Source organism: Hordeum vulgare, chromosome 7H (assembly GCF_904849725.1).
Source record: "Hordeum vulgare subsp. vulgare chromosome 7H, MorexV3_pseudomolecules_assembly, whole genome shotgun sequence".
NCBI lineage: Eukaryota > Viridiplantae > Streptophyta > Magnoliopsida > Poales > Poaceae > Hordeum > Hordeum vulgare.
Genome location: NC_058524.1, coordinates 415,445,180 through 415,459,363, shown reverse-complemented (window position 1 = coordinate 415,459,363; position 14,184 = coordinate 415,445,180). Strand labels below are relative to the sequence as shown.

General features: G+C 48.9%; 1 protein-coding gene and 1 pseudogene across 2 annotated transcripts; both read left to right on the top strand.

Annotated features, from left to right (window-relative positions):
- The first annotated feature begins 7,588 nt into the window (after positions 1 to 7,588).
- Positions 7,589 to 9,792, top strand: LOC123411024 (protein NONRESPONDING TO OXYLIPINS 2, mitochondrial-like). 2 transcript variants are annotated; one of them, XM_045103938.1, is made up of 3 exons: positions 7,589 to 7,769; positions 7,851 to 7,972; positions 9,433 to 9,792. In XM_045103938.1, the coding sequence occupies exons 1-3, from the start codon at positions 7,645 to 7,647 to the stop codon at positions 9,450 to 9,452; spliced, it is 267 nt and encodes an 88-aa protein (XP_044959873.1). In that variant the 5' UTR covers positions 7,589 to 7,644; the 3' UTR covers positions 9,453 to 9,792. The 2 variants fall into 2 exon arrangements, with proteins under 2 accessions (XP_044959873.1, XP_044959874.1); XM_045103939.1 differs by lacking the exon at positions 9,433 to 9,792 and adding an exon at positions 8,883 to 9,103.
- Positions 9,793 to 9,882: 90 nt separating this feature from the next.
- Positions 9,883 to 12,418, top strand: LOC123411023 (annotated as a pseudogene).
- The last annotated feature ends 1,766 nt before the right edge of the window (positions 12,419 to 14,184 follow it).

Here is a 14,184-nt window from a genome sequence, read left to right as displayed (position 1 = left end):
TTAATCTCGAATCCGAGGAAAAACTTCAACTCTCCCATCATGGACATCTCAAACTTCTCAGTCATTAGCGCGGCAAATTCTTCATTGAATGAAGTGTTAGGAGAGCCAAAGATAATATCATCAACATATAGTTGGCATATGAATAAATCCCCTTTAACCCTCTTAGTAAAGAGAGTGGGATCAATCTTCCCAATTTCAAACCCACGATCTTGTAACAACTCAGTAAGGTACTCATACCACGCGCGTGGGGCTTGTTTAAGACCATAGAGTGCCTTATTGAGTTTGTACACATGATTTGGGAGCTTGGGATGTTCGAATCCCGGGGGTTGTTTGACATATACCAACTCATTTAAAGGACCATTAAGAAATGCACTTTTCACATCCATTTGCTGTAATTTGAAGTTATGATGAGAAGCAAAAGCAAGTAGCATGCGAATAGATTCTAGACGAGCGACAGGGGCAAAGGTTTCACCGTAGTCGATACCCTCGACTTGGGAGTAGCCTTGAGCCACCAATCTTGCTTTGTTTCGAATCACAATTCCATTTGCATCTTGCTTGTTCTTGAATATCCATTTGGTCCCGATGACATTATGTTCCTCCGTTGGCCGAGGCACTAAATCCCAGACTTGGTTGCGCTCGAAGTTGTTAAGTTCTTCGTGCATGGCCATAAGCCAATCCTCATCATCGAGCGCTTCCTGTACCTGTTGAGGTTCACAATACGAGACAAACGCGTGATGCTCACAATAATTCCAAAGCTGTTGACGAGTGGATACTCCCTTTTTTAAGCTGCCAAGGACATTCTTCATAAGATGTGACTTGACTCTCAGCTTGTTCGCATGCTTGGCTGCTCGGCGCTCCAAGAGTTCTTCATTAGATAACGGGGGAGCATCGACTTGTTGCTTCTGTTTGCCCTTGCGTCTTGAGCCGGTTGTTGGAGCTCCAGACGGGAATTGTGAGACAGTCTCCTGATCATCTTGTCCTTCGACTTGAGCAGGTTCACGAGTTTGATCTTGTATTAGTGGTTGCTCATGATCTTGATCTTGTGCTTCTACTTGTTCTAGATCTCGGGGTTGCACTTGATCTTGATCATGAGTAGGTTCGGGGTCTTGGGGTAGTGCTTGAATATCATGGGGCACATCACCATTGTTAGGCAAGTGATCTTGACCGAGAGCTTGATCAACTTGTTGAGAGTCTTCTCTTTGTTCATCGGAAGCGTGTGGGGTTTGTGGGGGTGATGGCTCCACTTGCGTAGAGCATTGTCCTTCTCCTTCGGCCACAAGGGGTTCCTCAATGGGGAGTATTTGACCAATCCCCATTCTTCTTATGGCTTCGGGAGGAATTTCATCACCTATATCACAAAGACCACTTTGCTCCACTTGGGAGCCATTATTTTCGTCAAACTCTACATTACACGTCTCCTCAATTAGTCCGGTGGACTTGTTGAGGACACGGTAAGCATGAGAGTTTGTAGCATAACCAACAAAGATACCCTCATGTGCTCTAGAATCAAATTTAGCTAACCGAGCCCCCTTTTTGAGAATGAAACACTTACACCCGAATACCCGGAAGTACTTGAGATTGGGTTTGTTTCCAGTTAGAATCTCATACGGAGTCTTGTTCAAGCCTTTGCGGATGTAGAGCCGATTTGACGCATGACATGCTGTGTTGATGGCTTCTGCCCAGAAGTTGTATGGAGATTTGAATTCTGCCATCATTGTTCTTGCCGCGTCTATCAAGGTCCGGTTCTTCCTTTCTGCCACGCCGTTTTGCTGAGGGGTGTATGGTGCAGAATATTGGTGCTTTATCCCCTCATCACCTAGAAACTCATCTAGGGTGTAGTTCTTGAACTCGGTGCCGTTGTCACTCCTAATCATCAAGATCTTTGCTTCATGTTGACGTTGCGCTTCATTGGCAAAGTTGATAACCGTTTGTTGAGTTTCACTCTTCCTTTTGAAGAAATATACCCAGGTATATCTTGAGTAGTCATCAACAATTACTAAGCAATACTTTCTGCCTCCAAGACTATCAAATGTTGGAGGACCAAACAGATCCATGTGAAGAAGTTCCAATGGCCTCTTAGTGTAGATAAGAGTTGATGGACGATGAGCAGTTTCATGAATTTTTCCTTCAATGCAAGCACTGCAAACACGATCTTTAGCAAAGCTCACATTTGTTAGTCCACGAACATGGTCCCCTGTCAGAAGACTTTGCAAAGACCTCATATTGACATGAGCTAAACGGCGATGCCAGAGCCAGCCCACGTCAACTTTAGCCATTAGACATGTCGCAGTCTTAGTGGGTCGCTTTGAAAAGTTTACCACATAGAGACCATTTTCGACATGTCCAACATAGGCTACTTTAAGAGTCTTGCTCCTTAGGAGGACCACAGTGTCAAGATTAAAGAATGTGGAAAAACCCATGATTGCAAGTTGACGAACGGAAAGTAAATTGTAGGCAAGAGACTCAACAAGCATGACCTTCTCAATAGACAAATCTTGAGAGACGACCACCTTACCAAATCCCAATACCTTTGATGAGGATGCATCAGCGAATTGGACATGGGTGGGCATAGATGGAGAAGGGTGCACATCCACCACTAAGTCCTTGCTTCCGGTCATATGATTTGTTGCTCCACTATCGAGCAACCATGACACCCCACCGGAAGCAAACTCCTGCAATAGATCAAGGCTTGGTTTTAGGTACCCATTTTTTAATGGGTCCTTTCATGTTAGAGACAAGGGTCTTAGGAACCCAGATAGCCCATTCAATATCTTCATCGTAGGAACCAATAAATCTGGCATAAACATGCCCATCACTAGCACAACATAACACATAAGAGGAATTGAGTTTGCCGGCTGTGTTAGTAGGAGCGGCTTTGCCCTTCTTGAGGTTCCCATAGTCCACCTCGTTCCTGTTCACCTTCTGAGTACCCTCACCCTCCTTGACAAAGATGTCCATGAGGGTGAGAGATCGTTTGTTCTTGTTCTTTCTTTTACCTTTTGACTTGGAGGTAAGTCCAATTCCTTCCTTTCCTACAACACCCTTTTGAGTGCTCAAGAGATCGTTCAGACTCTTCTCACCTTGTCTGCATGACACAAGGCCCTTCTCAAGTTTCTCCTTTAACTTGGCATTTTCTTCCACAAGATGAACATGCTCACAACAAGGGTTAGTTGCACAAGTATTATCAATTAGCACAAAGGGAGGACAAGTAGAGATCTCCTTGGTAAGCTTTGCTTGGAGTTGATCATGAGACTCTTTCAGAGTGAAATGAGCACTTTTCAAGGCTTTGTGGGCCTTGTCAAGTATGTCAAACTCTTCTTTGAGTCTGTCACGGCCAACCTCAAGAGCATACTTTTCAGATTTAAGCATGCGAGTAAGAACAACATCATGATCCAGTTTCTTTTGCATTTTAGTGCAGTCATCGTTATATGACTCCTCAAGAGCCAAACGAAGAGTGCGCTCTTCTTCAAGAGTACTAGATAATTCGGCAATTTCATCGGCATAGTCACGACTATGTCCATGAAGCTCGGAGATGGTCTCCTCATGAGACTCAATAAGGTCAGTGGCCTCACCCAATTGTTCCAAGAGAGCAACAAAATGCTTCTTGGTTTCTCCCTTAATAGTGCATAGAAACTTATCAAGATCATGTTCATTAAGTTCTCCAACATCACTATCTTCTACACAATTTAACAATGAAGGAGTAGAAGTAATGTTGGTCTTAATGATAGAAGTTACCTGATTGGTACCTTTTGCCATGAGGCACTTGGTGATGTGGTTCTCGTTGGGGGCGTTGAAAAGAGACACCTTCTGGGAAGGGGTAGTGGCTATAGCAACAGTTGCCGTTGCCACTGTATCATCATCATCATCATCATCAGAAGGATACTCCTCCAGGGCCACCATTCCTTTTGGGTGAGGTTTCTTCACAAAGTTGTTCTTGATTGGAAATGATTTGGTTCTGTCTTTGCGAATGAGCTTGCCTCCATTGTCTTCTCTCTTCTCATATGGACATTCTGCCACGAAGTGACTCACGTTGCCATAGTTATAGCATGTCCTTACTCGTTGTTTGGGTTTGAAACCACTTGAGTTGTTCTTGTTGAAGGTTGGTCTTGAGTTCCTTTTATTTCCCCAGAATTGCCTTGATGCAAGAGCCATGTGCTCATGATAGGCATACTTTGTGTCTTCCGGGCAGCTCTCCTCTTCCTCATCTTCTTCTTCTTCTTCAAGCATTACTCTTGCTTTCAACGCAAGTTTGGGTGAAGCGGTTTTTGATCGGACACGAGCAAGTGCATTGTCGGCAGTTTCGTTCATGATTGACATTGCAATGAACTCATCCAACACTTCACTGGAAGACAAAGAGTGAAAGTCTGGCCGCTGACGAATGACAGATGACATGGCTTTGTTGAAAGGCATGATGGCTTTGAGGAACTTGCGTTTGACCCAAGTGTCATCCACATCCTTACTTCCATGATCCTTTAGTGCCACGGCAATAGCAGTCACCCTCCGATAGAGATCACGAGGGTCCTCTTCTTCCTTCATCACAAACTCATCGGCCTGATCAAGTATCACTTCATAGTTGGATCGTTGAATACTTGAGCTTCCCTTATACAACACCATAATATGCTCCCAACAATCCTTGGCCAATGTGAAGGGACGTAAGTGGGGAAGATCTTCAGGTGGCACAGCAGACTGAAGGATAAACAGCGCAGAGTGATTATATTGATTGTCTGCATCTTCTCTTGGAGTGAGGTTGCTTGGGTCATGGGGGTAATATCCTTGCTCGATAATTCTCCACAAGTTTGTTGAGCTGTGATTCAAATGAGACTTAATAGAAAATACCCAGTTAGCAAAGTCACCTTTCACAAGTTTAGGAGGAGGACCAACAGGATTAAGACGAGGTGCGAGAACGGGTCCTCCATAAGTCATGGGAGGTGGAACAGAGGCATGTGTTCCACTCCCATCCTTTTCGTGAGGTGAAGCAGTTTGCATACCTTTAGCCGCTTCCTTAGAGGAGTTGGCCTCCGAATCGGAAATGGTGGGTTTAACCACTAAAGCCGGTTCGGGTGAACTTCTAAGACCATCAATTAATTCCTTAAGCATGGTTTTGACTTCGCTCGTCAAGGACGTCTTGAGGGCTGCCATAGCCGTATTCAAGTCGTCCCTTGTGACCGAAGTCAAGTCCATGCCCTCGGGTTGCCCATGGTTCACTTCCTCTTCGCCTTCCATACTCTTCGGGTGGTTAGACCCTTAATAAAGAGACCTGGCTCTGATACCAATTGAAAGGATCGATATGGTTGGCTAGAGGGGGGGGGGGGTGAATAGACAACGACCACTTTTTAATTAATCTTAGCAAGTTAAGGTAAACACTATACGAGTTCACAAATAATATGACAATGAGGTGAACCCTATAGAAGCTAACAACGAGAGCTATTAAGACTACTAAGATATAGTCACACGCGAAAGCAAACACAAAGTAAAGGATAGAGATAACCACAAGTGGAACCGATGGAGACGAGGATGTGTTACCGAAGTTCCTTCCCTTTGACAGGAAGTACGTCTCCGTTGGAGCGGTGTGGAGGCACAATGCTCCCCAAAAAGCCACTAAGGCCACCGTATTCTCCTCACGACCTCTCACGATGCAAGGTACCGCGATTCCACTATAGGTGCCCTTGAAGGCGGCGACCGAACCTTTACAAACAAGGTTGGGGCAACTCCACACAAAGCTTGGAGGCTCCCAACAAGACCACGAAGCTTCACCACAATGGAATATGGCTTCGAGGTGACCTCAACCGTCTAGGATGCTCAAACACCCAAGAGTAACAAGATCCGCAAGGGATAGGTGGGGGAATCAACTTTTCTCTCGGTGGAAGTGTGAATCTAGGCCTTCTCAACCAATCCCTAAAGAATCAACAAGTTTGATTGGCTAGGGAGAGAGATCGGGCACTTTTAAGCTTGTGGAGCAACAATGGAGCTTAGAGAGGTAAGAGATAGGGTTCCGCAGCTAGAAGAACCCTTTATATAGTGGGGGGAAAATTCAGACCGTTTTCCCACTCTCTGCCCGAGATCCAGCGGTACTACCGCTGGTAAGGAGCGGTACTACCGCTGTCTGGCGGTACTACCGCTGCATGCAGCGGTACTACCGCTGGGGCTTCCAGCGGTACTACCGCTGGAGCAGCGGTACTACCGCTGGCCCTTGGTAGTGTATAAACACTACAACCGCCGAGAAAGTCTTCGCAAAAGGGTCCGTCCACGAACTACCGCTAGGCAGGTGGAACAGGGCACCTGGAGCGGTACTACCGTTGACCAGGGGCGGTACTACCGCTGGCCAACGGTACTACCGCTGCACAGGGGCGGTACTACCGCCAGCCAGCGGTACTACCGCTGGCTGCAGCGGTACTACCGCTGGCCGTCCAGCGGTACTACCGCTGGGACCAGCGGTACTACCGCTGGGGACCATTTTGCCGAGACGCAAAGAACAAACAGGCGAGGGCCACTCCAAGGAAAAAGGAAAGGGAGAAAATAGAGGTGTGCGTGTGCTAAGATAGATTCCACCCAAACCTTTCCACTACGGATCCCCTCTTAATAGTACGGCTTTCCTATGACTCAAATGAAGAGAATCTAGGATAGCGCCGTGCTTCCGTTCCCGAAGAGAGGAGTCGTGTCGTCTTGTGCCGTTGACGAATGTTGCCTGAAACCTTGACACACACGATTAGTCCTGTACGGTACTGTCATCAATCACCAAAATTACTTACGCATAAATTATGCCTCAACAGCGATCGATCGGGAGTTTTTGTTAGCGACGAGGAGTTTTCGTTAGCGACGAAGTTTCGTTAACAACATAATTAGGCCGTTGATTAAATGATTAGACGGCTGAGATTGTGATTTGGATCTGCCCTCTCGTGCTTTTATTAGTAGAGATGATTAGACGGCTGAGATTGTGATTTGGATCTGCCCTCTCGTGCTTTTATTAGTAGATGAAGTTATGGTTATTTCCACGATTGTTAAACAACTACATAGTCTTGCTTATACTTTTGTTCATTTTAAAAAGGACAACCCGATGCATATAGCTCCCGCTTGCGTAGGGTTTGGGAAAGGGTCCGAATAATTTGTGTCTATTGTACGCAGCTTTTTTCTACATTTCTGCAAGAGGCTGTTTTTAGAACTTGAATCCGTGACCTCATAGTCACAAGACAGCAGCCTTACCACTGCGCCAAAGCTCCTCTTCACTTTTGTTGATATATTTTCTTCCTAGGACGAACAATAAAAAATACACTTTTTGAGTAAAAAAATGGAGTACATGGTAATACGTGTGTTACACGTGCAGGCTGACTATCAAAATGGGACAGGGGTAACCCTTTTCTTTAAAAAAAAATTTACTCTCCATGACACTGAGAGACGTCCAATATGATACTCAATGTTTTTTTTTCTTAAAGATGGATGAGACATTACACAAAAACAAACGAAACGGACAAGGCGGCCTAATATCTTCTAAAACGGCCCTGGGTTAGTTGCACCATTGTTTGGGCCCAGTTTAGGTTTCTTCGAGTCCATTCAAGTGCCTGCCCGGCCCGGCTTAACTATTAGTAGCCCACACACCATTTTCTCACACATTTTTCCGCTTTTCCTCCATCGCAGGAAACGACCACGATGGCGTCTTTCTGCCGCTCCGCCGCCGCCGCGGCCAGGTCGGCTGCGCTCCGGTCCAAGTCCCGGATCGCGAGCCCGTTCCCGGCGACGAGGTCTCCCGTTGCCGCCGCTCCTCGCCTCCGCAGGTCATTCCTGAAATCCTCAACCCTTGTGTCGTCTCACCGCTAAACCCGAGAGTTTTCCAATCCTGCTGCTCCTTCTCTCAGGTCCGCGGTGAAGATGCTGGCGGGCGCGGAGTCGCTTATGCCGCTCCACAGCGCGGTGGCTGGCGCGCGGCTACGGTCGTGCATCGCCGCCGACTCCTCCTGCTGGAGCTACCTCTCCCAAGGTGAAGACAACCCCCTGCATCCAGTTCCTTGTATTTCTGTTACAATTGAATGTTAAGTCGTGCTAGTTTGATTAGTCGTGCTTGTATTGAGGATTTTCTACTATGTAATGCTGGAATTGCAATGCTTTGTTTACGGAGGGACTAGTCAGTTGAGATGTGTTAAGTTCTAGGATATGATATTTCTGCGCAATTTGTTTTAGCGTGTGCGCATAAGATCTATCATTAGTTCATTGCATTGGTGCGATCGTGTGTAAAGCTGATGGATTTATCAGTTCATGTATGGGGCTGCTTTATGGATTCCAGTTAGCCTTGAAGAGCATTCCCATGCTTATCCATGGTAAATTATAAATAAGATGTGAATATTTCTGTCTCTATGCCTGTATATGTTATGTTTATGTACTTGGCAAGCTAAGCACTATTGTTTGTTAGCAAGTAAGAGCAAATGATAAATTTCTCGGTATGTTGCCTTTAGCTGGATATGTATATCTGTTTATTGTCTAGTTGTGCTTCTTCTTGCATAAGGGTTTTAACTAGATATGCACAGATTTTCATTGTATCTTGGAGATGACAAGGTTCCAGAATTATTGTGCCCATTTTTCTTCTTCGTTAATGGTGTTTTCTAATCCGAGGAGTCAGTTTCCAAAATTCATCCTCGGCATATTTAAAGCTATTCAGTTTGACTATATGAAAACTATATCACTAGTTTCTTAAAGTTTTCAATAATCTTATAACTTATACTAATGTATATGCTGTATAATGAACAAAAATGTGTCTCAGAACTGTGAAAAGTGAAAGTATGTTACATCATTTAAAAAAGAATAGAGGAAGTAACTTTCAGTATATAATACATTAATTTCACACTTGTTGTTTACTTACATTCTCATTTCTGTTTTGGTAATCATCCTGGTAGGTTTGATCAAGCGCATCTGATAATGGCTAGGAGTGTAATGTTGAAGAGCATGGATCACTTGCTCCTGTGTCATTTTCAAGATATTTTCTTTCTTCTCTGAAGAATATGATATGTCAGTGTACATTAATCGAATTTTATTGAAAAAGTTGCAACCTAATCTGTTGGTGACTCGTTCACAACTATCGTTTAATTTCAATCTATGCAATAACAGAGTTACCGCAGGTCCTTGACGTAATGTTTGTTTTGTGGACACCTTGAATTTTAACACTGGGTGGCATTACGTTGTTTGTCGTTTTCCAGTCTTGCGTGTATATTGGCGGGTCATTTGGGTGTTTTAAATTCATCTTATGTGTGCCGTTCCTACAAAGACAAAAACTCCTACAAATTGAAAAGCCCAGGTCAAAATCCTACAGCGGTGATCATTTTTTACAATTCCTTTTGTTTATTTGTTGTTCTTCATTTTGCTTTCTGATATTCAGTAAGGAGCCTTCTCTTTTTCTTCTTCTCCTCTCATTGAGCTTTGTTGTTTTGTTTTGATACAACGGATTAGACTTTGCTCTTCCTCGGTGACGAAGGCTGAAGAGGTGGGCATCCTACTAGGAACAGCACTCAGGATGGATCTTGTTTCCCTGTTAGATGCCCGGCTTGGTGAGTCCATGGCTGCAGAGATACTGAACTTTGGTTGGTGACTCGGTGTTCGGGTGCGTTCTTTAACTAGTAGGGTTTCCTGGTGGCTGAAATGTCCTTTTCTCTGTATCAACTGTTATCTCGTGCCTAATCTGAACATGAGTTTCGTTCTTCATGAAGACAAATGGTGAAGTCTCTTCTTCATCCTGATCACGCGGCCACCTGACTCTTTGTTATTTTCCTAAAAATAAAAATCTCATGCTGACGGACCAGGTTATTTTTTCGGCCGGCTTGCCATTATTATCCAGTGATTATGATTAGTTAAGTTAGCAGACTGCATCAGGTATATTATTTTCTGTTTGGCTGGCTTATGTTTGTCCTATATAGTTACCTGTTACTTTGCCGGCCTACCTGTCCCCTCACATCGAATCAATAATCCGTCCAAATTTCCCCAATTGGAGAAGCAAGGAGGCGGTACTACTTAAGAAGTGAGCTGATGCATTCTCTTATCTTTACGTGCTATCTTCCAGTTCTTGCATTTGCCAACTAGTCTACCAGTAGTGTGCTCCGGCACCGGTGATGGCCAAGATCACAGCAACAGCCACATATGCTTTCTTCATCTTCTTCTCCTTCGCTTGCTTCCTGCCTCCTCTTGCTGTGTCCTTGTCCTTCGACTACCCGACTTTTGGCTCGGATGACCAGAAGGCCATCAGGATAGAAGGCAACGCTTCCTTCAGTGTCGGGCACATCGACATTAGCGCCAACAACTGGGATGTCCGTAAGAGCCAGGGGCGGGCATCATACAATGCCCAGCCAATGTTGCTCTGGGATGGGCACACAGGGGAGGTGGCCAGCTTCACCACCACTTTCTCCTTCATCATCAAGCCCAAGTTCAACAGCACCAGGGGGGCTGGCATGGCTTTCTTCCTTGCCAGCTACCCGTCGAGCTTACCGACTGGGTCAGCAGGTTACTACAACCTCGGTCTCACGAACCAAAAAGATGGCACTATGGCGCCCGGTGACAACCGGTTCGTGGCGGTGGAATTCGACACCTCCAATGAGACCGAGGTATCAGATCCCAACACCACGTTGGCATCAACATCAACTCGTTAAAATCGGTGAAAACATTGCCCTTGCCGAACTTCAGCCTCATTGGAAACATGACTGCCGCAATCCAGTATGACAACATTTCAAGTATCATGTCTGTGACACTATGGCTTGGTGATGACCATGGCCCGAGTTACAGCCTTAGCTCCAAGGTTGATCTCAAGAGCGCATTGCCGGAGCTGGTTGCCGTTGGCTTCTCGGCGTCGACGGGCAAATCCTTTGAGCTGCATCAATTGCTTTCTTGGCACTTCAACTCATCGTTGCAGGGCAAGACAGCAACAGTAGTAGCGCCGCCGGTACTACCACCACCCTCCTCGAGAACTTCCAGTTCCGGAGTCGTAGCGGGAGCCGTTGCTGGGGCATCGCTGTTCCTGGTGGTGTTCTTCTCCATGTCAGCCATCTTGCTACGTCGTCGTCATAACAAGAAGAAGAGGGAGGCAAAGGAGGAAATGGACTCGGAAGACGAGATGATCATGGAGATGGAGTTCGGGACGGGGGCAAGGAGGTTCCCGTATCGGCAACTCACCAACGCGACAAGGAACTTTGCAGCGGAGGAGAAGCTCGGGCAAGGTGGCTTCGGTGCGGTGTACAGAGGCCACCTGAGAGAGCTTGGCCTCGACGTGGCCATAAAGCGATTCTCCAAGGAGTCATCCATGCAAGGGAGGAAGGAGTACATGTCGGAGATCAACGTGATCAGCCGGCTGCGCCACCGGAATCTGGTGCAGCTTGTCGGCTGGTGCCACAACCATGATGAGCTCCTGCTGGTTTACGAGCTCATGCCCAACCGTAGCCTCGACATCCATCTCCACGGCAAGGGCACCTTCTTGACATGGGCGATGAGGTAACGTCTTAGTTGCACGGTGTTCATCTTAACGTGAATTTGGCATCTCTTGGAGCTCATGAACGGATGTCCATTGCAACAGGATGAAGATAGTCCTCGAGCTTGGCTCTGCGCTGCTCTACCTCCATGAGGAATGGGAGCAATGCGTGGTGCACCGGGACATCAAGCCCAGCAACGTGATGCTGGATGAGTCCTTCTGCGCCAAGCTAGGCGACTTCGGGCTCGCGAGGCTCATCGACCACTCCGTCGGGATGCAGACGATGACCATAGTTTCCGGTACGCCGGGCTACATGGACCCCCAGTGCCTGATCACCGGCCGCGCAAGCTCTGAGTCGGACGTGTACAGCTTCGGCGTGGTCCTGCTGGAGGTGGCATGCGGGAAGAGGCCGATGAGCACATCCGCTAACAAGCAGGGCGTCTCCCGGCTGACCGAATGGGTCTGGAACCTGTACGGCCAGGGAGGCGTTCTTGAGGCGGTCGACGAGCGGCTGAACGGCCACTACGACGAAGCGGAGGTGGAGCGTGTGATGGCTGTCGGGCTCTGGTGCGCGCACCCGGACCCGAGCGCGCGGCCGTCCATCAGGACGGCTATGGCCACGCTGCAGTCCAAGGATGCCAAACAGCCGCCCATGCTGCCGGCCAAGATGCCCGTGCCCACGTACGCTCCCCCGATGGCCCCGTGGGACGGGCAGTCGTCGTCTTCAGGGTTGTCGGCGTCCACCGTGACGCGGTCGTCAACGACGAGCGGCTACACGGGGCCAGCGCCAATGGTGACACCAAGGGCATGAGCACCGGCAGGTCCACGTCGAGGTCTGAACTGAAATGACTTTCCGTTGGGGCTTCGTACCGAACTGAGATGTCCAGCACGATCATAGATGCGCTCACATCAAATGCTCATGACTTCTTGAGTTGTATCTATCATAAACGACGATGTGCGTTACCTTCACAACTTGCGCTGCTCCTTGCAGGCACGGAACAGCGTTAGAGCCTCTGTAGCCGAATACTCCTATTTGCTTGAGCTGCTCAAAATTTTAGCCCTCCGCCGACTCTTAATTTTGAGCGGCTGAAAGGAGTTCTCGGCAGGTTCCCTCCTCGCGCGGCCACCTCTCTCTCTTGCTTGACCGCCTCCACGGCAACGTCGTCCCTGCCGTTTTCCTTGCTCCAGCGACCACCCCGCAACCCCACCAACTTTCGAGTGACATACTCTGACGAGAATCCGGCAAACTTATTTCCGTCCCTTTTCCATCTTTGTTTTGAATGTTCACCCTCGCGACAGCACCGTAGGAGAAGACATGCAACATTGGCCAGCCGGACCGAACCACGACACTTCACCGTCGATGCAATCCAACAACACCTCACAAGTCAAGACTGCACAACGCCGCGACACGTGACCTGCATTGCAAGGCACAGTCGAAGGCCTCGCAAGGCCGAGACGACGCCATGACACATGTGTGCCAACGACATAGTCAGAGGCATCGCCAAGCAAAATAAGCTGTAGCACTGCATCGTCGACACAATCCAACGGCACCTCACAAACCAAGATCGCACAACGCCGCAACACAATCTGTGTCGGGGGTGCATTCAAACGGTAATGCGAGCCCGAGACGACGCCACGATACGTGTGTGCCAACAGAGTAGCCGCAGTAGCCGCAGGGACCGCCGAGCAGAGACGCACCAGGAGCACTCGAGCACGACACACACCACCGTCAACCCTAGACCGGCCGCACCACCACCAACGACCACCCATCTCAGACTAGCCAACCACCATCCCGAACCTCAGGCAAGCAGCGCCATCACTATGGTAAAACGATGTCAAAGACGACGCGGTCGTCCGATCCAGAAGCTGAATCGAAGGCTTTCGCCTAGAGAATGAACAGAATAGGCGTGAAACCAATGCATCACACAACGACACCTCCAAGGAGGGATCCGACGCCAGAAGGCCACGTTGTCGCCGGTGCTGACCGAAATCAGCACATGGCTTTCACCAGAAGCATCACCCGCGCAACCCCCCACTGTTGAGCCACGCCGCTGTTAAGACCGGAGGCACCGCCAAAAAAGGCAGGCCACCGGCGAGGCCGTGCCACCCCCCACAGCCGTCGGCCCGGGCCGTAGATCAGCCGCGCACCTCGCGCACCACATCTGCACAGGGCGAGAGTCCGTGCCGCCCCAACGCAACCCCGCGCGCGCACACGGCACCCCAGCCACGCCGCACCACCTCCACCGCCCTGCAGCCACCTGCATCCCATAGATTCGGGCCCGAGCCCCATGGATCCGATCATGGACAGTCGCCAAAGGCGATGGGAGGCCCACGCCCGAGCAGCCGCAGACGACCCCCTAAGAGTCGTCGTACGCCACCAAGCATCGCCGGACCACCATGGTCGTCCGCCACCGTCGTCCCGGACCCGCAGCGGCCGCCGGCCCCGTGCCGCCCACAGCTTCCAGCGCCAGATCTGGCGCAGACAGCAGCAGGCACGCCCACTAGCAAGTAGACCGACACGCCACGAATGCCATCAATCGCTGTCGATGGAAGGGACCCGCTGAACCGTCGTGACCCATCAATTGCGGCGCCCTGGCCCGTGGAAACGACCCGCACCGGCGCCACACGCGAGGGGACGGGTAGGCCCGCCGCCGGCGGCGCAGGTCGGGCTTTGCCTGGGCGCGCACTGTGGCGGCGGCGGGGGAGGAAGGGAGCGGGAGGAGGGGAGGAGGCCTGCGGGGGCTAGGGTT

What these genes read in the sequence shown, in the direction of transcription:
- LOC123411024 (XM_045103938.1), top strand. Translation starts at nt 7,645, where the DNA reads ATGGCGTCTTTCTGCCGCTCCGCCGCCGCCGCGGCCAGGTCGGCTGCG. An exon ending in GCCGCTCCTCGCCTCCGCAG is followed by an intron (nt 7,770 to 7,850) that starts GTCATTCCTGAA and finishes TCCTTCTCTCAG; the next exon opens with GTCCGCGGTGAAGATGCTGG. An exon ending in CTGGAGCTACCTCTCCCAAG is followed by an intron (nt 7,973 to 9,432) that starts GTGAAGACAACC and finishes ACAACGGATTAG; the next exon opens with ACTTTGCTCTTCCTCGGTGA.